The 24327-nt window shown below is 39.5% G+C and overlaps 5 protein-coding genes across 10 annotated transcripts; 2 read left to right on the top strand and 3 right to left on the bottom strand.

Moving 5' to 3' along the window:
- Positions 1 to 48: 48 nt before the first annotated feature.
- On the bottom strand, positions 49 to 1849 carry LOC140793398 (probable xyloglucan galactosyltransferase GT19). The gene has a single exon (XM_073144858.1). It carries the CDS (start codon positions 1638 to 1640, stop codon positions 270 to 272), a length of 1371 nt encoding a protein of 456 aa, XP_073000959.1. The 5' UTR covers positions 1641 to 1849; the 3' UTR covers positions 49 to 269.
- On the bottom strand, positions 1847 to 4972 carry LOC140793399 (flavin-containing monooxygenase FMO GS-OX-like 4). The gene is made up of 7 exons (XM_073144859.1): positions 4196 to 4972; positions 3550 to 3620; positions 3274 to 3426; positions 3077 to 3159; positions 2590 to 2725; positions 2332 to 2505; positions 1847 to 2179 (listed from the first exon to the last, which is right to left on the bottom strand). Exons 1-7 carry the CDS (start codon positions 4758 to 4760, stop codon positions 2000 to 2002), a joined length of 1362 nt encoding a protein of 453 aa, XP_073000960.1. The 5' UTR covers positions 4761 to 4972; the 3' UTR covers positions 1847 to 1999.
- A 4678-nt stretch (positions 4973 to 9650) lies between these two features.
- Positions 9651 to 14961, top strand: LOC140793400 (adenine phosphoribosyltransferase 1-like). 5 transcript variants are annotated; one of them, XM_073144860.1, is made up of 7 exons: positions 9651 to 10102; positions 10458 to 10764; positions 11125 to 11235; positions 13012 to 13104; positions 13242 to 13391; positions 13762 to 13820; positions 14724 to 14961. In XM_073144860.1, the coding sequence occupies exons 1-7, from the start codon at positions 9890 to 9892 to the stop codon at positions 14775 to 14777; spliced, it is 987 nt and encodes a 328-aa protein (XP_073000961.1). In that variant the 5' UTR covers positions 9651 to 9889; the 3' UTR covers positions 14778 to 14961. The 5 variants fall into 5 exon arrangements, with proteins under 5 accessions (XP_073000961.1, XP_073000963.1, XP_073000962.1 ...); XM_073144862.1 differs by having other exon boundaries at positions 9656 to 9841; XM_073144861.1 differs by having other exon boundaries at positions 9656 to 9869.
- Positions 14962 to 18502: 3541 nt separating this feature from the next.
- On the bottom strand, positions 18503 to 19261 carry LOC140794382 (uncharacterized). Its single transcript, XM_073146394.1, has one exon. The coding sequence runs from the start codon at positions 19259 to 19261 to the stop codon at positions 18503 to 18505; it is 759 nt and encodes a 252-aa protein (XP_073002495.1).
- Positions 19262 to 21709: 2448 nt separating this feature from the next.
- On the top strand, positions 21710 to 24316 carry LOC140793775 (vesicle-associated protein 1-3-like). 2 transcript variants are annotated; one of them, XM_073145462.1, is made up of 7 exons: positions 21710 to 21835; positions 22222 to 22292; positions 22378 to 22459; positions 22574 to 22689; positions 22815 to 22979; positions 23310 to 23387; positions 23695 to 24316. In XM_073145462.1, the coding sequence occupies exons 1-7, from the start codon at positions 21784 to 21786 to the stop codon at positions 23803 to 23805; spliced, it is 675 nt and encodes a 224-aa protein (XP_073001563.1). In that variant the 5' UTR covers positions 21710 to 21783; the 3' UTR covers positions 23806 to 24316. The 2 variants fall into 2 exon arrangements, with proteins under 2 accessions (XP_073001563.1, XP_073001564.1); XM_073145463.1 differs by lacking the exon at positions 22815 to 22979.
- Positions 24317 to 24327: the final 11 nt, after the last annotated feature.

Raw genomic sequence — 24327 nt, 5'->3', positions numbered from 1 at the left:
AGTGGTAATCAATATTAAAATTAACCTATTTCAACCAGATAACCAAAACACAAAATACGAAAATGCAATAAATTAAATAAAAACGGACTTCCCTACTTTTCAGTTCACAACTCCAAATTCCAATCCCTCCCCCAATTAAACTTTGGACTTTGGAGAGATCCCATCCAATGTAATTGCTAAGCTAAACAAATTAATACAAACAACAACAATAAATACACAGTATCTTCCTTTCACAATCAACCAATCCGCACCGTCCATTCCCAACCCCGCTACCCCTCATCACCGCCGTCGTCGTCATCATCCTCGTAGTAGATCCGATCCGGACCGCCGTCCTCGATCGCCCTCACCCTCCTCTTGATCCTTCTCAGCACCCCATCAATGGCGAGATCGAACGCGTCCTTCGTCTTCCTCATGTCTTCGGAGCTCCCATGCCTCCGATACATCACCCTCGGCGCCATCTCCAGCACCCTCGCCCGCATACTCCTCACCCTCTTCTCCGGCAAGGCGGCGAGCACGTCGGCGATCTTGACCCCGCCGAACACCACTTCCTCCTTCGGTATCAGCACCGAGAACTCCTCGAACCTCGACTTCGGCAGATGCCACCCGTATTGGGTCTTCGCCGAGACGTCCTCGAAGAAGACGGGGATGCACCCGGCGACTATGGCGTCGAAGGTGGACCGCCGCGTCGGGGTGTCGCCGGGGGGCTGGAGGCAGAACCGCGCGCGGAGCATTGGCCGCATGTAGCGGATCGGGTCGTGGGAACAGGATCCGCCAGAGCAATCGACGAGGGCGCAGAGGTCGGTGCGGTTGGCGCACTCGGCGAGGATGGAGGCGCGGATGTTGGGGCGAGAGGGCGGCGTGATTGCGGCGGCGGCGGTGGCGCCGCCTCCGGCGAAGAGCATTAGGTTCGGGCGAGGGGATTTGGCGGCTCGAGAAAGCCAGGCGGTGAGGCGAGTGAGAGAGGAGGGATGGAAGGAAGTGGGATGGGGCACAGCGTGCTCCTGCCACGGCCAGTGCCGGGATTCGATGGTCAGAATGGTAAAATTGACGAAGTCGGGGAGTCGGAGGAAGGAGGTGCCCCAGGAGACGGGGTCGGCGTTGGGATCTTGAGAGTAGTCCCACGCGACGCCGGCGAGGACGAGGAAGAAGTCGTGGCCGAGGCGGCGAGAGAGGAGACGGGGGAAACGGCTACGGAGGAACTCGGCGAGGGGCTGGCCATGGAGGGCGGAGGAGTTGAAGAGGGGAGCGGAGTAGAGGAATGGGAGGGCGTCGAGGGAGGCGTAGTAAGGGAGAAAGACGGCGTCGGAGAGGTTGGGGTCGGGGGAGAGGCAGGGGTAGTCGAGGAGGAGGCGGCGATGGAAGAAGGGCTCGAAGAGGCGAGGGTCGGTGCGGTACCAGGATTGGGCGCTGGAGTGGGTTCGCGGGCCGAGGCCGTGGTTGGGGAGATAGGAGCAGAAGTCGCTGGTGTCGGAGAGGGGGAAGGCGGCGCAGTGGCGAAGGACGTCGGCGTTGAAGCGGGAGGGAAGGTCGAGGATGTGGATCCGACGGCCAGAACAGTCCTGACCCGGTTCTATAGATTGGTCGGATCGGGTCCGATGGGGATGAAGAAGAAAGAGGAGGAGAAAGATGAGTTTCGCCATGGAGAAAGTGGAGTGGGGGAAAGTAGGATTCGGTGGTTTTTTCAAGAGGTAACGGAGAAAGTGGGAATGTGTCTGGAAGTGGGAAGGGAGCGGGAGTGCGTGGGTTGCGGTGGAATGGGTGGACGAGTAGGAAGTGGAACGAGGCGAGAGAGCGGCGTCACATGAATGAATACATGATACAGAGGCTAAAAATCTCGCATTAGTCGTGGTTTAATTTTTTTTTCTTTTCTTTTTTTGAAAATAGAAAGTCATGGTCTATTGCCACAAGAATAAGAGAATAATAATAATAATCTTCTCAGGCATATCCGCTCAAGATTCCAGCAATCGAATTATTGAAGAGCTAAAAAGAAAAGGATTATTTATAAAAACTTGCGAAAATCTTCCTTTGCTTGGGCAATTAAATGATCGTCGTCCCATTCATCACGATAGTCTTCTGGGTGGGCTCTTCTACGCTTCGATGTAGCTGTATACATCTCCTTTCTCCATTCTTCCACGGGTAGATGCCCGCATTGGTCTGCAATCCAGTTGTTGTACTCAAACTGCAAAATTAAGCAAATATGTTTGAAATTTCTTTTTGAGAGAGAGAGAGAGAATGCTTGAAATGGTTTAATCTCACTATAAGGAAGTCTATTAATTTCTTCCCATCTGCAATGAAACTTTTTAAACTTCAGTTTCAGTATAAGAAAAGCACCTGGAAGATTGACAAGTTGTGAGTGTATCTTTTAGGTTGTCCATCATTTTCCAATTTTGAATAGAAGGCTTCCGCATCTTCCATCATTTCTTCTTTTGTTGGAAGGTCGATTCTCCCTGATAAAACTCCTGCTACCCACTTGCTTTGAAGTTCAAACAAAGGGAAAGGAATCACCTATACCAATGATCATAATGATGTTACAAACTATTGTCCTGAGTAGGTTCAGTAGGAAGGAAAACAAAATGGTCTAGAGATAACCTTCCATGGTAACCCAATGAAGGAGAGACCCGGAGCCAATTCTGGTGGGAAGACGTGCTTATAGAGTGGCCCAACCCGGTTGTCATCTACAGTCACGATGCCGTCAGTCTCAAGGAAAGGGAAGTGATACTTGTAACTGATGGAGAAGAACATGGAAATGAAACGTATTAGAAAAGTTACAAACTATTTTTGTATTCTCAAAGTATGATACTTGATGTCTACTTGGGACAATATAAACTACTGTGTTGATACTTGGCAGCTCCGGTAATTAACAACGGCATTGCAAGCCTGAACAATATTCATGAATCACATGTCTAAGCATCACAAATCAATTGAGATGAAATGCAATCTACCCTTTACATGGAATACTATCCGGTAATTCAATGTAATCTAGCAAAAAGGAGGCGTGGATACCAGCAATTCGATATGCAGGGTTTAACTTTTAAATTTTAGCAATTAGATATGCAAGAACAAGTAATGTGCATACCCTGTACAGTGCATAATTACATTGACATAGACTGAACTGCCATCTTGGAATACGACTCGGCCATCTCGGTGAGTGCTCTCAATCTGTGATGCAAAGTACAGAGTATCAATGTTTCGTAACCTGAGTAAGGATTGAGATTACCCACTCAATGGACCTAATCTATTAGTTTCTCACTCACCAGGAGAAAGGACTTTTACCATGGAATGTAGCCACATATTATCATAGCCAGGCTCCTTAATGGGAGTTCCATGCGGTGGTTCCCTACTTGCAATATGAACTTCTTTTGCAATTGTAGCAATGTCTCTTGAAATGTCAACTGCACTAGCTGAGTTCCCAATTATAACTACAACCTGTCCATGACAAGAATGGTTTTAGACAGCTCTAACACCATTTGTTGACACTTTCTAGGAAATTACTGTAACACAAATAATTCTGCAAGCAACTAATAAGAGGAACAACTACTGAATGCTTACTTGATCAACAAATGGCTCAGGGGAACGGTAATTATGGCTATGCATTTCTTTACCCGGCCATGCATCCATGCCTGAAAAGATCATGTGTTAGAACATGTGTTAGAACCCGTAGCACGGCCAGAGAAAACCAAACTCTCGATGAATACACGCACTTCTTGTTCAAGTTTACCGATACAAGCGACTCCAGAAAATGGTTAAAATGGGAACTTTTCACTGCTTAGATGTAATGAGGAAATAGCTTGTTTTCTTCACCTTGTAACTCCTTATTACGTGAAGCAAATCACGTTTCACAATCAGAAAGTTTGATCATGCAAATAGAAAAGGTCATACTCACGGAACTAGGATTTATGTCAACCGATAAATTAGAAGGGCAAATAAGACCTCCGAATGAAGTTATAAGATCATTTTAGCAATCTAGCTTATTCAAAGGTAGATTTGAAACATCTTATGAATGTTTTATTTATTTGAAAGCAACATAAAAGAATCGTGCTAGGTTTTTCATTCTCCGAAGAATTTACAGCCACATCATAAATTACTTAAAGTTTGATTCATAAATGAGAAGAATTCAAAGAGATCAACAAACAAATATGAGAAATATATAATTCCTACAAGCAAATAAACATGAGGAAATTTCTGAGTAAATTACCGGGAATCGCCGCGAGCCTCGGCTCCGTATAGTGCCCATTGCAAACAAGCACCCCATCGTATACCTCGTTCTCATCACCTCCGCCTCCATTCACCTTCCTCGATCTCACCTTCCATTTCCCCTCCTCCCTCGCCACCGTCACCACCTCCGTCCGAAACCGGACCAGCCGGTCGAGATCAAACTCCCGCGCGAATCCTTCGAGGTACCGGAGAACCTCGGAATGACCCGGAAACCGGCGCGAGTCCCCGCCGCCGCGGCGGGCGTCAAAGGGATAGTCAAGGAAGCCCATAGACTCGCGAGGGAGGTTGGTGCGGAGAGAGGAGTAGAGGCTGGAGTGGATAACGGATCGAGTCGGGTCGAGGCTAAGCGGGTCGGACTCGACGGATGGGGTGTAGATCCAGGTGCCCCCGACGGAGGCGGCGCGCTCGAAGACGACGACGCCGTGGCCCTCGCGGCGGAGCTCGCGCGCAGCGGCGAGTCCCGCGGCGCCGGCCCCGACGACCGCGAGGTGGAGGCGGCGGAGGGGACGAGGTGGAGTGGGAAGTCGAGGGGAGAGAGGAGGCATTTTTGGGAAATTCGCACTCTAGAGAGAGAGAGAGAGAGAGAGAGAGAGAGAGAGAGAGAGAGGCGTCTGAGTCTCTCGTTAACTCTTGCCATAGTAGAACTGATCGCCTGCAGCCACGGACGGAGATACTTACTGCAGATCGTATTACGTGGCTTCCTCTCATCGAGATAAAGTTTTTTTTTTATGGAGATTATAAATTGCAACGTAGCTTCTTTTTATTTTTTTTTAAAACAACGTAGCTTTTATAGAGCCCAAGTGGACAAGGACAATTTCTAAGAAGGATCTTATAATGAGGAAATAGCTTGTTTTCTTCACCTTGTAACTCCTTATTGCGTGAAGCACATCAAGTTTCACAATTATAACGTTTGGTCATGCAAATAGGAAAGGTCATACTCACGGAACTAGGATTTATGTCAACCAATAAATTAAAAGGACAAATAAGACTTCCAAATGAAGTTATAAGATCCTTATTTTTAAACAATCGTAGCTGAAGAGACTCGTAGGGCCGGAGCGGGCAGCTTTAGTGGCCGGGTGTAGCATAAGCGATAACACTATTGTTGCTCAGAAAATAGTGCACTCGATGCTGATTGACAAACAACGACACATTATCATAATGTTGAAGCTCAACATAGAGAAGTCGTATGACCCGTTAGTTGAGAGGCAGAGCTGATGGAGGACAAGCAGTCGCAATTCTCTAGACTGCTCATGGATGGCGATTTTGACCTAGCCTTCAAGGTTGCGTTAATCCCTTTGGGTGTTGTCAAGATTTGGTGACCATACCCAAAGGGTGAACCTCAAGCTAGCTCCATATACAAGTTCATTCAAGTTGAGGGGCTGAAAGTTTGGAATGGATGGAAGGAACTATGGCGTCTATGGGTGGCACCCAAGGTTAAAACATTTTACTGGAAAGTAGCTTGGCAGTGAATTCCACAAGGAACTACCTATGCAAGCTTGGGCTAGGGATGGACCACTTGCTCTTCACCTGTTAGTATAGTGTCAAGGTTTAGGGTCATGTGGAGGAAGCTATGATCGGCCAAAGGATCTACTCGAAATGGTTGTGAATGAAGCAGTCTAGAGAGGGGGAGCTAGGACGCGCACATAAAAACTGTCATCGCATCAACCCAATAGCTCATTTGGAACAATGTAATAAGATGGTTTTGGGGGGGTGACCAAACAGGCCAAGGTGGTGGCTGATCGGGCAATTAGAATGACTAAGGAATATGGTCAATTGGACCACAAGAAGGCTAGGCAGAAAAGTAGAGTCCAGGTCAGTTGGCAGTGCTCGGCGTCTGGACGGTGCAAGTTGAATACGGATGGAGCACTTTCAGTGTCAACAAGCCATGTGCCGGAGACTGAGACCGGTATGCTTTGGCTCGGACTTTGTATAGCCAAGCCTCGTGGGTGTTCAAAACTGGACGTTAATCTTGACTCGTTGGAGTTGGTGCAACTTAGGAGGTGGAGCGGCTGGCCTTGGTGCATCCGGACGGTTATAGTAGACCGTGTAGCTCTGAAGGAGGAGCTTAAAAATATGAATGCTTTCCATATTCACACGAAAGCTAATCAGGTTGCCGATTGGGCGGCACACCAGGGTCTTTGAATTTTAGTGTAGGACCCGCCGAGGAGCTACCCACCAGCTCTCCTCAAACTTTAATATTAAACCACAAATATAAAAATAAAAATAAAATAAAATAACTTAGGTGGCCTTGCTTATGCTAAATAAATATGAATTAAATTTGTACCTCAGCAAGACTCAAAATGCTCTCCTGGGAAGCAATCTTACTCTTGTTCGCTGCCCGGTCTATCTGATTCTCTTTTCTAAATACATAGAAAGAGTCTAACGAGTTTAACCCAACCGAAAGCCCTATGCTTATTTATTTATTTTATGCTCTCTTTTTTTTTTTTCTTTCCAAATTTTCAAACATGAGTTATTACGAGTGCATCAGCAGGTGGGGATACCCTGCAAGAAAGCAAGTAGGAAGATGTTCATAGGATAATAATAGTATGTTGATCATAACATATGAAGTTGAAACATAATCACCCACTGACCCAAGGATAGGATTGTTTTTGCTGCACCAAAGCATCGAGTTAATTAAAATTAATAAAAACTTGATAAGTTTAGTAATTAAATTAGGCTTGTGAATAAATTCTTTTAAGGATAACTTTATAAATACCTCTTAAATATAAATTAAGTATATTTATAATTTTACTTATATTTTATTATTTGGTTGTAAAACGTAATAATTATCTTAAATAAATTTATACAAAAATTTATATTTAAATACTAACTATAAATTAGTATATTAATTATACTAAAAATTTTGTTTATAAAATGCGCATAACTTTTTCACACTCTGTGATAAAATTTTATAGATAAGTGATTTACTTTATATAAAGTTTGACTAAAAAAAAATATATATATATATATTAATATATATAAATGAGTATTTAAGGATGAATCGTATTTAAAGAGAGTCATAATTAATAAACAAGAACTAAACACGTCTGTAAAAATTAATGGCGTTTGATTAGTCAACTGTCAGGTTCTGGTTAAATAGCGGGTCCCATTTCTCGGTTGCTGTCATGTGGTTATTCTCGTATATGGGCCCTTAACCTTTGCAACGTGGTACGGGCCATTTATTGTTAAAAGGCCCACTAAAAGGGCTTTTTCTTTTGCATATATACCCTTTAAAAATTCTTATTTATGCATGCATACATACCCCCTCAAAACTTTTTACTGACTATTAAATTTTTATTATCAAAAGTTAAAAATATCATTTTTTTTCTTATTTGTGTATATTTATCTCAGTCGGTAAATTTTATAAATTACTAAAATTTTAATTTATTGTTGTCAAAAATGTTCCATAAAAATCATAGGTTTTAAAATAAAAAAAAAGAATAATAAAAAGAATGACTTTCTACTCTTTTAGCTATTTTTTTAATTAATCTTGCAGCCCAATGATTATTGAAAGAATATAGTTTTGTATGTCAAAAAATGACTACAAAATATAGAGATAAATTTACAGTGTAGCCAAGGATAGAAACTTAAACTTGGGATATATTTAGATGAATATTTCAAATTTCAGCTTCTAATTCTAAGTTCTAACCCAACATTTTGTAACATATAGATTAATCGATTTTAAATTTTTAACTTAATTTTTCTCTTAAAAAAAATTTCCACAACTTTTCAAACGATTCTTCTTCTGTCCTTTATTTTTAATTCAGAATGCTCTACGTACGACTGGGACATTAATCGTACGTAGTACTTAAGGAAAATAAGTAGCTTAACGAGACAAAACCTGCACATAAAAATCGAAGGGCGTAATGGTCTAATGGAGATGGTCCCTCTCCCAGGTACTACCTCAGCAGTTACCCACTCCTGCTTTAGAAAACTTAAAAGCTATAACATGCACTTGTTTGGTTTGTTGCTAAGCTTCAAACTCTATTAGTAAGTCTTAATTTGTTTTAAGAGTAAATTTAGTTAGATATGTTTATAAACTTAATTAATTATTAATTATTCTACCGCTACTCCTCACTCCTAAAACTCAAATTTAAAAGGATATTTGGTATATATCAAAGTTTTTTTTTTTGCACATATATATAATTCTTTATTTACTTGTATGCCTCTCTCAAATTGGTACTTATGTTTATATTTTATTTTATTATTCTAGTTTTTAAGTATTTCTCTTAGTTATATATATATATATTTATTTTTATTTTAATAAATTATTTATATACTCAATTTGAGAAGTAACGGAAAAAAGCATCTATATAAATCACATATATTTTAAGAGGCGATATACGAAAATATTAACTTTGAGGTACATACAAGTAAATAAGAGATGTTTTAATAGTATACACGTATAAAAAAAGCTCTCTATTAAATATTTAGAATTTTCTTTATATAATTGTCACTGAAATATTATAATTATCATCACATTATTTAAAATATCAGAATTGTCGTAAAAATATCGAGTCTTTAATAATTCTCATTGTAATTAACTTTTAATAAAATATTCATAACAAATTAATATTAAAGTTAATAAACAAGTAGAAATGGCTAAATATTCTTACTTTTTTCAAATTTAGAGTGCAAAGTGTTTATTAATAATTTTTAATAAACACATGATTAGTCTTAATTTTTTAAGACTAATCAAGTGGTGTTATCCAGCTCTGAACCTGATTAGTTGCTTTGATTTCTTAGTCTTAATTTTTTTTAAAAATAAACTTAGTTAGATATAAAAAAATAAAAAAAATATTTAGTTAATGAATCAAGTTAGGGATCTCCTTGTGGCCTATCCTTGTGTTTAGAGCTGACTCCGCCGTTGTCAGAGTGGCTATCATACTGTGCGAGTTAAGATTTGAATCTAAGGAAGAAGTTTCAAAGTTCCTCATAATGCAACTGGGCCACCAAATTGGTGGTGGCATAGATCTTTATCAGTCCTTGTTTGTTCACCGAGGGATAAGATGTCAATTAGGTGACTAGCGAGCTCTCTGATTTGGATCTTTCTGGGATATGATCGAGCATGGGATGTCCAAAATGCCACCAAGTTTAAGGATAACCTCTTCTTGCATGCACTGGTTGTGAGAGAATCTTGCAACGAAGGAGGGATAAGATGTCAATTAGGTGACTAGCGAGCTCTCTGATTTGGATCTTTCTGGGATATGATCGAGCATGGGATGTCCAAAATGCCACCAAGTTGAAGGATAACCTCTTCTTGCATGCACTGGTTGTGAGAGAATCTTGCAACGAAGGAGGAGGAGGAGGAGGAGGAGGAGGAGACATGAACAATATTGCCATTAGAGTTATACTGGTGACTGGGTCCCCTCAAACCTCATCCTAAACAGTCTTAATTACTTTTGTATCTTCTATCCCCTCTCTTGTTCTTTGGCAGCTCGCTGTGAGCTGGATAACACCATATTCTTCTTTGCTCTCTCTCTCCCCCATCTTCCTCTCTACGTATCAGAAGTGGAACATGATCGATGTTTGAGTAGTTGGCACTCATCTGCTGCCATTGCCAAGTGGTGCTCACTGTCGTTTGACCTCCTTGTCTCCGGGCGTCTTTGTCCTCTTTCCATTACAAGTGCGTGATAGATTTGTAAGATAGTGAGGTAAAAGTAAGCATGCATGCATGTTGGCGTTATCCAAACTTCAATTTGCTGCTAAAGTTTGCAGTCTAAGCTCCTCGGTATCAATTCCCCCCCTCTTTTGTGTGTGTGTGTGTGTGTGTGTGTGTGTGTGTGTGTGTGTGTGGACAAAGGGAGGAGGAGGAGGAGGAGGTTTGCAAAGATTGAGGATATCAGAGTCCTCCGTTAATAGCGTAAAGGGCTACTCTGCAACCCCTGTTAGATTCCTTGCTCATGTGCATGTTCTCCAAATATGAATGTTCTTGCTTTAACTTTTCTTTTTGGTCCCTTTTAAAAGGTATCCATTAAGTTGACTTGAGGAGATTTATCGAAAAAATACCTTATATTTTGCTTTATTATTATTATTATTATTCACACCACTACCGCATAAAATATCCTATTTTTATTTAGCAAATAATATGTAAAAATATATTGTTAATATATATATATATATATAGGGTTGGGAGTTGGCAGAGATAAGTCCTCTTAAATTAATGGTGTCGAATCCCTCTCCATGCTCTCGAGGCGATTCTGTTGTCTCGCTTTGTAACTTGTCTTTCTTTTCTCGTGCAGGGAGCCTCGTCGCCTCTCCGCTACTCAAATTTCCCTCCATCCATATTTACATATAACCATCTTCTCTTTTTCACCACCACTCCTCTCTCTCTCTCTCTCTCTCTCTCTCTCTCTCTCTCATACACACACTATTTCTTCTTCCCACCTCGACAGAGAGACAGAGAGAGAGAGAGAGAGAGAGAGAGAGAGAGAGTGTGTGTGTGTGCAATGGAGGCCTGTGAGGAGAAGAGACAGGAGCCGGCGGTGGATCCTCGCATTGAAGGGATAGCTTCTTCTATTCGCGTCGTTCCTGACTTCCCCAAGCCAGGTCTTTCTTTTTTCTTTATTTTTTATTTTTTGTTTTTCGTCGAACACGTCTGTGGTTTTATCTTGTACTCGTTCTTTGCTCGCTTCTTCGTCGTGAAGATTCGTGAAAATATTGGGCTAATGACGGAAACCCATATGGGGAATCTTCTACCTCTCATTCTTCGATCGGTTCTCACTCTTCGAATTAATTCTTGGAGGGACGGTGCTAAAAACGGAAAACCGTGGGTTATTCCTCGCGAAAATTTCACTTTATTGCCGTCTTTTTGCTACATGGAATAATTGCCTCTTGCGCGTGCTATTTTGAGCTTCTTGGTTGCTAAAATTTGACCACCCATTTGGTCCAACTGATTCATGGTTGCAGGGATCATGTTTCAAGACATCACCACCTTGCTTCTCGACCCAAAAGCATTCAAGAACACGGTCGATTTGTTCGTCGAACGGTATAGTGGGAAGGAGATCTCTGTAGTTGCTGGTAAAATTCTTGATTTTTTTTCCTCTTTCTTCTTCTTCTTCTTCTTCTTGCCATTGTTATTCCTCGAACCGTCAATTTATCATGCCATCAATGCTTATTTCCCATCGTTGTCGTTAAATTGTCTTGTGGTGGGTCCTTTTTCCTTTTGCATTATGATTTCTTCTTTCATTCACTGTTGGAGAATAGTTGATAGATCAAGGAAGGTAATTTTTTCCTCATCTCATAATTTCCATCGGAGAACTTTATGTTCCTTTTTTGGATCCTTGACAACCTTTTCGCAGTGGTAGGGGCGGTTGGTTTGACTGTGTTACCTTCTCAGTGACCTTGTTATTTTAGGACCCATTTGTGAGTTGTGATCTACCCGTTTGTATCTTCCATTGTTTCCCTTTTTATTCTATTCATTGTCTGGAGGTGGTGGACTTGATGCTGACATTGCTCCCTGGTCCCCCCGCTGATGTCAATTCATGAGTTTCTCGTTACTATTTGATGGGTCGGGTCCTCTTATTCTATTTTTTTGTTGTTTGAATTTCATTGGTAATTTTTTTTTTCTTTGATCACGAGCCCGTAAGCTATAATCTGGACAAAGGGTTCACCCTTCTTGTCTTCTTGATATATTGGTTAGTTAATTAAGTCAACCATTCCAAAAAATGGGTCACATCAAGCTCATAATATAGCACTCCGATAAAAAATCTATTAAATATCAACTCCATTGAGCTACAACAATAGCTTGGTAGGTAATATTTTGATTCCAGGTTGTATAATATTTATACGGATATTATGGTTATCTGACAAAAGAGTTGATTTAGCCTTTTGGGTAAGAGACAAAGATGTGAACTTCAAAACATTAGCTTATAATATGCAAAGTTAAGAAGATAAGAAAGGAAGATGTAGAATCCAGTCATGACTAAGAAATGGCATCTCATAAAGTCTATAAAGCTAGTTTTACTGGTTTTGGTTTTCCATATCAGCTCAAGCTTCTTCAGACTTTCTAATTTTGACTATGAAAAACAGTTATATTCGATTCCTAAAAAAGACACTAGGGCTTGTATTTGTTAGCTTGTCATTAATCAGAAAAGTAGATCTCACTCACTGATTCTTTCAGTGGGATCCACTCTTTTTGGACTGAGTCGATAGCTTTAGTCTTTGGTGGCTTTTCATGCTAAAATGCTTAATATGTTACCTCAGTGCAGTCATTGCTATTGCTTTTGACACCTTTGTTATTGTTGTGATTTATCACCACTGTCTCTAATGAGTCTTTTATTCTGTTTGTTGATTTATTAAATGTAGGATTGCTTCTGATGCATAAAGACTCTGGCATGGACTTGCCAACTAATTTTCTGTCCATGCATTTCCTTACATCTCACGAGCTCAGTTCCTGAAGGCTCACATATATGTTGTTTACTTTTACAACTCAAGAAAATTTACTATTTTTAACCAAGTTATAAGATATGCAGAAAAAAACTTCTTTGTGTTTCTGTCACCCATCTTTATGCACAAGAAGCTAGCTTCATAATAATTAATGGGACATTGAACTTAAGGATAGGGAAAGAGAGTTACTTAATAAAGAGTTTAAAACTTGCATGTAAGAGTACTTGATATGAATTGTTTGCCTGCATACATTATCTTTTTAATCCTACATTATATGAGTTTTTTTATGAGAATATTCTTCTTTGCTACTTATATGGTTCTCTAGAGCTATTATCTCTTGATTTTTCTTTTCTGTGCACACGTGAAGTTCTTTTAGATAATGTGGCATGGTATCTCTTCATTTAATAGGAATTGAGGCGCGAGGCTTCATTTTTGGTCCTCCCATTGCACTAGCAATTGGTGCGAAGTTTGTTCCATTGAGGAAGCCACGAAAGTTGCCAGGTCTGTGGTGATTTCTTTATCAACCGATTGACATCATAGATTTAGGAAAAAGCTTCTATTTGATTATTCTTTCTTTGTCAAGTTTTTCCCACCATTTTCTAGAAGTTGGGCTGATGCAAATTATGATCGATGTGTAGGTGAAGTTATTTCTGAAGAGTATGTTCTAGAATATGGAACTGATTGTCTCGAAATGCATGTTGGTGCTGTTCAACCTGGTGAACGTTCTCTGGTAGTTGATGATTTAATTGCAACTGGAGGAACTCTTTGTGCTGCCATAAACTTACTTGGTGTGTTCTTTTGGTACATAAAGTTATAGCAGAAAGTTATTGCTTCAATGAATTTTCTATTTGTGTAACACTTGCTGCTACAAGCCAGATGAACTACATATCATGAAGTAGAAAACATATTGAGAATAGAAAGAGATCTAGCTTCCTAAGCAACTGCCTGGTTTAAGAAGTAATAAGATTCATTCTTACTTTGCAACTTGTAGAAACATATACACATTGTATGTATAGGAAGGATCAGATTGTCGTTGGTTCCTTTTGAGGCTCTTCTAGTAGTGGTAATGTATATATATCCTGGTGGTATGGAACATTGGGGTTGCAAATTTTGTTTCTTATTAGACCTTACTAATCTGTATACTTATTCTGGTTGCAGAGCGTGCTGGGGCTGAAGTGGTTGAGTGTGCATGTGTGATTGAACTTCCTGAACTAAAGGTTAATTCCAACATGTTATTTCTAGTTTTGGGCACAACATGAATTTTTCTAAGAATAATTTCATGCTTACTTTCATTTATTCTTTTATGGTACTTATTCCCTTTTGCATATAGTTTATGCTATTTTGGTAATTTAAACAATTTGTTTACTTGGAGCCTCGGTTTTTGTGTTCAATCTTTCTTAGTTCCGAATTCATCATTGATGTAATTATTCTTCTGTGACTGTTTCTTTCCGCATATATGTTTTCCTTTTTCTAAAGTTAAGTTCATGCATAAATTCTTCCAGATGTTTTTGATCTAAACAATATTACCTTGTCTCTTCTCTTCCCCAATCAAGAGACCTTTTTTTGATCTACTTTCCAAATAAGAGAACAAGCTTTTTTTTATGTTAGTGACCTCAATGTTAGATTTTCTCATTAAAGTTCCAGTCAACCATTTAACTTTCTTTTACTGAAACAATATTTTGCATGTACACTTTTCCTATATTAGTTTCACTCTTTTGTTCCTTAGTAGTCTTTATGTTCTTTCAGACTCCCATGTATGAGAAAGGACTAATGTTCATGAAAAAAAAACACTCTCGTTTATTGTGCTTTGAGGAAATTGCTCTGATCTGACATCTTCTAAACTGTCACATTATTGTTACTCAGATTGTTTAATCATTTGCATTCCTCTCACTGATCATAGTTGTAGCTATGATGAGTAGCTATACAACCCATATCACTAATCAGAATTAGAGTGAATTAACAAAGACACGTTTCTATAGTTAGGTATATTCTGCTTTGAGGAAATTGTGATGCCTTATTTATCTTTATTTTTTTTCTTTTCTCTTTTTGATAGTATTACTCTTGTAATAACCGGATATTCAAAGTGTCAGTTTATTTATCTGTCTGTCAATAAATTGCAGGGTCGTCAAAGGTTGAATGATAAGCCGTTATACATTCTCGTGGAGACGCACTGATGCCATGCGAGTCTTTTTTTTAGAGAAATTCATTCAAGTCGTGAAGCTGGTATCTATCGTTTGGTAGCAGTAAATTTTGATTACTTTCCCATCCTGGGGCTTTTTTTTGGTGCCTATTTTTATGTTCAACACTGGATTTCTCCAAGCGAGCTATTTTCTTAATATTTAGAAAAATTATTGACTACTCCATAGTTGATGACTTTATTCTGTCCATCATTGGCTGTTCCTTTACTGCTCTGTGTTCCAATGGTGAGAGATAGATGCTAAATTTTGCCTTATATTATCAAGTCATGCATTAGAACTTCTACAAGTGGAATCACTGGTTACAAAATTCACTTCTCCTCCCCAACCATCTTAGGACTTGAATACTTTCTTCATCACTTAAAACTTTCTTTTTCTTGGTTTGGATGCTTGGTTGCAACATTGTTGACTTCAAGGCACCGCACAGGTGTCCCTATTTGCAATTATTCTTTTCCTTTTTGATTGAGCTCTTCGGATAAGCATTCTTCTGTTGATTGCCCCTGCTGAAAACAAAAGGAAACGATTTACATGCAACAATATCAAATGGGATTGCTGGCAAATCACCACCATTATTGTGTGTTTCTGATCTAAGGGGTTTTTATCATATCGTCTGTCAATCTTCTAACATGCCCAAATGAGGATTGATAATTCTTTGATATCTCACATTGGATGTACTCTAGAAATTATCATTCTCAGGCTGACAAGTTTTAATTCTTTGCCTTAGTGACAGACACCTACCTACCGTCGCTCGGTTATTGCTTCATCATTGGATCAGGTAGTCAAACCAACTGTTAAATATCATCAATTCCCCAATTTATACAGTTGATTTGTTTTCATCTTTCTTATCCTTATCCATGCTGCATCAAGTTGGTGGAACAAAATTTTGCAGTGCTTGTTTAAGAAAACATATGCATATCATTATCCTAAATATTCTTACATCTTATCTCTCATTCCTTTTCATCCTTGTTCCTTTTTGTACTTTAGCTATATTGTTCTGTAGAGTGAAGCAACGAGCCCATGTGAGACTACAGAGGGTCATAACACCTTGGTTCTATGACATGTCCTCTCACATTTCCTGAACCAAGTTAGCCATGAATTGAGCATTGCCAGAGTCTTGCATTGATTCAGGAAAGACTAGGTCAGTGGGGCATCTGTGTCATCCCCCCCTAAGCATTCCACATGACCTAGATTTTTGGGGTACATTTACATAGCAGCTATCATAAAAAGTTAATTGATATAATAGCTGCTTCTGTCTTAAAAGGACTGCAGGATAGAAGTACCTTACCAAGAGAAGGCAATTGCATTGACTTGGCAGATTGTTTCATATAGTTGGCAGTGAGCTCATAAGCCACTAGAGTTTTTGCATCTGTGAGAGACCTATAGGACCACTAACTAAATGATGCAGGATACCTGATTAGGTGCACGGTAACGTTATCTGTTTATGTGCTGCAACACCTGATGAAGTGGATACCAGGATAAGTGTGGAGGTCCTATAGGCTATCCAGACGAACTTTGAAGTTGTGGAAAGATTACAAACAAGGATATCTTGAATTTGAAGTTGAATCAGAGATCTATGAATGATGATTGCATCAAAGCTTGGGAGGCCCTCAGACAATTTATTTGTTCATAAACGGGTGAGATGCAAAGCTCACCCAACACTTAAATTGTAATTTATAAAGTTGGTCTCCCACACTCAAGTAGATACAAAGGGGAGAGATGGGAGTAGGCTTTCAGCTTTTCTTGATTGCATGCTACCAATGGATAGAACACAATCACATTCAGGAATAAATGGTAGCACTGTTGGGTCTGGCTTAGCATGAACAAGTCATTCAATTGGTAACATTGAATGCGTCAGTGCTAGCTATAAAGAAAGAGAAAGGCTTATATCATGTTTTTAAGTATAACTCTATCATTCAATCAGGGGGATGTATATTATTGATTCCTGGGAGTAACTGTTGGTATAACTTCTTGGTTGTTTGCCCAACTCCCTTCCAGCATTGAATTAAAAGCCATTCATGAACTGGTATATGTCCTCTTGCAGATTGAGAACTGAACATACTGTTTGGTTAATGAGGTGGGTTATCCTGGCAGGTAATTGGGTCTTCAAATTCTTATTCATCGTTAACTTTTAAGAGTTATTTCTGATGGTTTAATATCTATCAGAGGGATCAAATAGCAACTTTACGGAATAAGTCCTTGTGGTTTTACTTTGTCATAATAAACCATAAAAGGTATTATTATATTCAAACCCACATGGACTATTTAGTGTGATTTCCCCTTCTTCCAAGTTTGGACACTAGGCCAAGTTGGTAGTAGATATTAAGGGGTACTTATGGATGATGGCATGGCAAGTGATCACATCAATATCTCTTGGAATTTACTACATGGGACTTAAAACTGACAATGCTGCAGTCCAGGCTAAATTTACCTCTCTCCCTTCGGTTGACCTGGATGGAAGGGCTATCTTTTAAGTCCATCCCTATTAATTCATTTTGGCTTATGGTTTGTATGCATCCAAGAATGAGGTCCCAACTATACCAAACAGAGAGGTAGATAGGATCATTTACAGGAACAAGATTGCTCAACAAGGGGGACCATCTCTCTACCTAATTGTATTGTTGTCACAAATAACGTATCCAAATCTCTTCTTATTTGATCAGGAATGATACTGGAGTTCATGATAATATGACTGGTATAAAAGAACTACCTAGGAATCAATCAGTGTGTGTCCTTGACCTTAAAAGAAGCACAACTAATTAATTTATAAATCCCCCTCTATCTCTCTCTCTCTCTCTCTTTTATGGTTCTATGCATTACCCTTACAGCTAAGGCTGGTTGAGTCCATCCAAAGCACACAACTTTATAGCATACCTAACCATTTTGCAGCTATTTATTGGGATTAAGACAAGGACATGATTGGTCACAGTTCCTATATTATGACAAACAAAGAAGTCCCTATTATTTTTCATAGGACAGTTAAGAACATGGATGGATGCATCTTCTTCATGATGAAATGAAAATTTTCCTTACAACCTTTTGGGATTGTAAAGCAAATCAAATATAGGTTTTAGTAGAGAACCAAACATTGTGTTTGTACAAGTTTGGTCCTGGAAAAGGTAGGTAAAAAAGCCTAAATAGCACTGCTCTTGTAATGCTTGCCACAGTGCTCATTGTCTAGGAATTAAGTTTTGAATTTTGAGTGGGGTAACTTTATCATCAGAAAAATTAAATAATGAAAAGTAACATCTAGAATAAGGTTATGGTACCATTATTGGATTTTCATAGTAGTGAGATAAAAAAAATTTAATGGGTAGATGATGGACACTAGATGGTGCTAATCTACAAATTTGTCATATATATATATATATATAGAGAGAGAGAGAGAGAGAGAGAGAGAGAGAGAGAGAGAGAAAACAAAAACTAGTTAAGGCTACAAAGTCTGACAATTCCAACCACATAAACATGCACTACAAAGTTTGGAAAAATATCATAAGAAAAGATTACTATACCCACAAAAGAAAGGAAACATCTTTTAAACTTTTACACTTAAATTTTTTTTTTTTCTTTTACCAACTCAAACCCACTCAACTCACTGCACAAAGCACACTGCACACCACCACCCAAGTTAGCGCAAACCGGAAAAGGTGAAGAAAAAGAACAAAAATAGAAATAATTAATTAAGCGTTAATATAATTCCTATTTATCTAAACCTTGTAGATAATTAGGAAGCAAGGGAGTACCGCTCGTGGATCGGACGCGACGAGCTCACCTTTCCCGAGGCGGACCGAGTCGCCCTCCGACTCGGGGTCCGACTCGGACCTGACTCGCCCCGCGATGACCCGGCAGACCATCATCGCCCGCCGGCCGGCTCCTCCGCCGGCGCTATCGTGCGCGCAGCCGCTCCTCGCGAATGTCCTGACCCCCTCCGCAGCCGCCTGCGGCGGCGACACCGGATCGCCGCAGTGGAACCGCATCATCTCGTTCCCGTCGGCGGCGCAGCGCGGATCACCGGATGGGGCGGAGCGGGCCCGGACCGCGATGCGGTACTCCTCGAACCGGGCGACGGTCCGGGCCGGGGTGTGGACGCGGAAGAGCACCTCGATCTCGCCGGGGAAGGGGCGAGTCGAGGACCAGCTCGAGGTGAATATGATCTCGACCACCCGCCTCGAAGAGTGGCCCTCAGGGAGCTCCGTTAGGGTTAGGAACGACGGGATTGCCGGCGGCGAGATCGGCGACGGCGGGAAGGGCAAGGGTTTCGGGATCCTCTTGGACCGAGCTCGGTGGTGGGATTTGGATGAAGGGTACTTCGGGAAGAGAAGGGCGACGTCTTTGAGGGCGAGGGAGGGATCGGAGCAAGATGAGAGGGGTAAAAGGGCGGGCTTCTTGGAAGAAGTCGGCGAGTGGGCGACGTCTTCGACGGCGTTCGACTTGCAGCCGAGGGAGCGGACCCAACTCTTCGCCATTTGTCGGCGACGTATTCCAACCTTACCGCCGACAAGGACGATGAAAGGAGGACGGTCTTATTTGTAATAGCGCTTCGATAGGGGGGGAATTTGTAACATTTGTTGCTTGCTTTGGGCGGGGTGCAAGTGCAAGCGACTGTTCCTATATAAAATAATTTTAAGTAAAGGGTGTTATATGTAAAAAGCCCTTCAGGCACATGGGCCTGGAGATTGGGCCCATCGAGTAGAATATGAATGATTTCATTCTCTTTTTCCTCTAAAGATCCTACTTTTTAAGTAACCTTGATTCCTGGATGTGAATACTGACACTGGTAGTCTTGATAACGATGGTTGGATGGGTAATTTGGAGCTTTAATAACTAATATAACTATACTAATCCATGTCATTATAAGATTCCATTAAGCCAAAAAGCATGCAAGCAGTTGATAACAAAAAGAAGAGGCTCGTGAAGATGGCTTGTGGAATATAGTAATGCCATGAGAGATTCCTTTGAAGCCATTCCTCTTGTTATATAAATCTTGCATTGCATTGCATGTGAGCTGTAGGTAAGGATTTAGATGTTGGAACCGCAGAGGTTAGAGAGAAGAAAGAAGTTGGAATATAAGTAAACAAAACCAAAAGTATTAGGAGTATATAGTATTTGCCATCATCCTGTAGCTGGAGACTGGAGAGGATGTAATTAGCTACTCTGCCTCCTTTATGTGGGTAGTTTGTCAACAAGTTAGCTAGTCGATGCTACAACCACTTGATGGATACTTGTCTGCCACTTTTGCTTGTTAAGGAAGAATGCAATTGGATTCATATTCACTTAGACCCATAAAAGAGACAGAGGCAAGAGGGAAAAGAGACATCTTTTAGATTTTTTTCTTGGAGTTGAGAATTGAACAGAGAGTGGAACATTCAAACTGGGGAGGCACAGAAGTCGAAGTTCTAAGAAGAAGGGATTGTTATTGGGATTATTAAGTATTTAATTTTCAGAGTAGAGAGAGAGAGAGAGAGAGAGTTTGAAAGGCAAAAAGAAGTAGTGGAGAGGTGGGAAGAGATAGGAGTGAAAGGATTAAAGTGGCCCACTATTGGTGTTTTGATCACGCCTGAGTAGAATCCGGCAAAGCGTGCAGCTTTGCTTTGTAGGGTAACAAAATTGTTGCTAGTTTTACATCCACAGATCCTTCAGATTATAGCTGGATTGCAAATTTACCACACACACACACACATACACCAACTATTTTCTTTTTTATAGAGAAAACCACTTTGGAACAGATTTCATTCATCTATTTAGTACAACCTGAAACACAAATTAATGACTCCTCGACACAATTGTTTATAATAGTAAAATAATTTGATAATGAAAATATAATATCAAGCTATAGGGCATAAGTAAAATATAATAAAAATCACAATCTAGCTACACGAATGCAAAAAAAAACCTAATGTTAGCTTAAGTCACGGTCTAACAATTATAAGTACATTGCCCTATGAAACGAAAAAGATTAGAGAAGAATGAATCAACGAAAATGGCAAAATAGATGTTGGTAGAGAGGAAGATGAGTTTGTGAGACCACCAAAAAACGTGAAGCGTAAGTTGACGAATAACATCATCCATGGTGAACCTGATAACATATACAAACCATACCTCGCTCCAACTTAATAACCACCACGATCGATATACGTGGCCGATGGCACTCTGAAACACATGCTCTCCTAACTAATATTAGAGTCTCCAACATTGGTGGCCCACATCGCCCTCGAACACTCACATCACCCCCGAACTATAAACTTCTTATTTTTGCCTTTCCACTGTTGACTTTTTATATTTCTAAGAATTTATTAAAAACACCCTATATTTTATTTTTATTATTATTCACACATTATTACATATATATATATATATATATATATTGTTCCTATGTTTAATTTTAATGCCTAAAAAATACAAATACTATAATATCCTTGATCGAGTTTTCAAGTTAATGATAAAAGTAAAGAAAGCGAACCAATTTTAAAGTCAGACTAGAGGTATGTTGAGTGTTTTAAATTTTTATTTTTGAAAGTAATATTTTATATATATATATATTATTAGCTGCCGTTGGATAAATGCAAAGTGTAGGAGTTGAAATTCTATCCATAGATATTTGAATTTTAAATCTCGAAATTTTATAGCCAAATTACCGGGATTTAATTCGTTTTCCAGTCTGGCCCTTCTACGAAGGGAGAATCTGTGGGCAAGACGTGGGAACCATTTCCCATATCGTGGGCAATGCGGTCATTTCGTAAATTAAGAGAATAATTTGGTGAACTGATAAAACTAACTTGGTACGTATTATGCGTTCTTTTTCTCCTCGCAGGCTCCCGTCTACGGCGTCGGATCTCCCACCGACGGCTCGGATCCTCCCCACGGAGATATTCGATTCATTTCGTTACAAAGTCGAAGAGAAAGAAGGAAACGCTTCTCACGCTCGTCTCCTCCACCTCCTCTGTTTGGATATTAGAAGAGAGAGAGAGAGAGAGAGGGACTTGGGATCATGAGTAGTAATACGCTTCTCAAAGTCCAGCCATGGGAGCTCAAAATACCACGTAAACTCGTCTTCCCAAATCTCTCATCTGGGTCTTTGTTCTCTTTTCAGAATCTATCTATAGATGCTCTGTTTTGGGTTGTTTCTATTGTTTTAAATTGGTTTAGATTGCTGTGTTGCTTTTCTTTTTACTTGTTCATATGCTAAGAGATCAGAAGAGGAGGAATTGGTTACCCACTTTGGTTGTCTTTGAATTTGTTAAAGATCTTTCGACTTTTGGTTTGGACTTTGGAGGCACATGTGCAGCCCATATTCGATTTAGTCAAAGCATAAATATAGTGGAAAAAAAATACAAAGAATAAGATGAATTTAACCAGACCAACATAATTTTAGTACATGGTATCCTTTGTGATGATATATGACCATTTTTTTTTTGGTATCATGAAGTTAAACTTGGAAAGCAGAGCTCTTGTTGCATGCAACTGACAAATAAGACTGATCAAAATGTAGCCTTCAAGGTGATTACTTTCATTTTAAATTGTTTCTTTATCCATTAACTTTATGGCCAACCTTAGAGTTTCCATGCCTTTCTGTTCTAATTAGGTTAAAACAACTACGCCGAAGAAATATTTTGTGAGCCCAAAAAAAGGAATTGTTCTACCAGGGAGTACATGCAGTGTCACAGGTGAAACACAATATTCTTGAATTTGCGTTTGAATTTGATCTATTCTAAGTAGGCCATTATAATTTAGTCCATTTGATTCTTGATATTGGCTCTCGCACTTTTCACTGGTGTCAGTTACAATGCAAGCACAGAAGAGAATTCCCAGTGACTACAATTGCAAAGATAAATTCCTTATCCAGAGTGTTGTGGTAAACAATGATGTCTCAAAGGAAGATATTAATCCGGAGATGGTAACATTTTTTGGAACTCTACTCTTAATTTCAACCTTTTTGTTTTTTGTTCTTTTTCTTCTCTATAAGCACCTACATTTTCCTTTTTCAATACTGACATGCCTACTATTGATCGAATTTTTAAGTTCGATAAAGAATCAGGTAAGGTTGTTGAGGAGTTTAAGCTTCGAGTGGTTCATGTTACTGTTAATCCTCCCTCGCCGGTTCCAGAGGAGGAGGAAGAAGAAGATATCTCGAAGTCATCTGTCTTTTTAGAAGAGAAAGCACAGTATTCATCCTTGTTTGAGGATGTACGTAGTTATCCTTGTTTATGAATTTCATATGATCGATCTTACAATTGATTTAGCCTCAGGATAGTAAGTTTAATAAGTGCATCATGATCTGACCTCATATCTAATCTCAAGTGTTCATTTAGTGTCCAGCAGTCTTACAATAGTCAGTATCAGAAATCTAATGACACTTATAGAGCTAGTGTTATATATTCATCCAACTTCAGGCCTTCAGGGTTATAATGTTTGCAAGATATGATGTTTTGATTCACTAGATGCTAAATTGAAAGCAGTAACTTGAGGTATTTCCCTTATTTTATTATCTCTTAATTGTTATTTTTGGTTCTTTAGGCATTACCCATGATACTGAAGTTGGCTGAAGAAAACAATTGTGCTGTTGAGAAAAATCTAAAACTGCGGCGAGAGCTGGTGTGCTTCTTCTTCTTTTTTATTCTCTGAATTATGCTTGTGCTTTTGTACTTCTCTTCTGTCCGAGAAACTTATCTATTTTGATGCTGTTCTTCAATCTTTTGTTACTTTGATGCTCTCTTGTAATTATCCGGTGTAGATTTATAGACAATTTTGTGAATCTGCAAGCACTCAACATACGAATTCTTTTGCATTTCGCTATTCATCTGGAGATAGAACAAACTTAGATTTATACAAAAAGAAAAGAAAAGAAAGAAATTATGATACTGCCTTTTGACATTTCTTTTTTCTTGGATTGTCATTTCAGGACCTGCTGATAGAAGAACGAGCAAGACATCGGAAGGGCTTCTCCTTCATGCTTGTGGTGATCATAGCTATATTGAGCATCCTTTTTGGATGTTTCATAAAAACTAGTTGATAGGAAACTAAACAAATTAGACCCAGTTTTCCTCTTCTTCTTTTCTGACTGACATATTTCACTGGTGTCTGATTCCTTTAATTTTCTCTCCCGAATAGAGGGGATTGCTGATATAGTTAGTTGTTTTGTATTCATTATTTTGCCCTCATTGTACGAGGGTACATTCAACTGTACAGTATGGACCTTAAGGTGCTTGGAAGCCAAGCTTTTTTTTTTTTTTTTTTTTCCACTACTATGTTCCATCAAAGATGAGGATTCTTTGTGTTATGTTATTCAAACCAGTTTGCAGTACTAAACTCTACATTCTTTCTGTGTTATAGAGCAGAAATCATGCAATTTTTTTAAGGGAGATGAGAGCTAGACAAAACTAAACTAAAAAGATTATAATTACCCTCAAATAGGGCTCATCAAAATTCTAGAGAGAAACTTGAATTTGACCCATTACCATTTAAATACTTACCTATTTATCTAATTAAGATCAGATCACTCGAGGCTTTTTAGCACTAACAATTGTGACATAAA

This window comes from Typha latifolia, chromosome 8, assembly GCF_019914945.1.
Source record: "Typha latifolia isolate L0001 chromosome 8, TyphaL0001v2, whole genome shotgun sequence".
NCBI lineage: Eukaryota > Viridiplantae > Streptophyta > Magnoliopsida > Poales > Typhaceae > Typha > Typha latifolia.
Note: the sequence above shows the minus strand (reverse complement) of the source record. Positions and strands in the feature narration are given on the sequence as shown.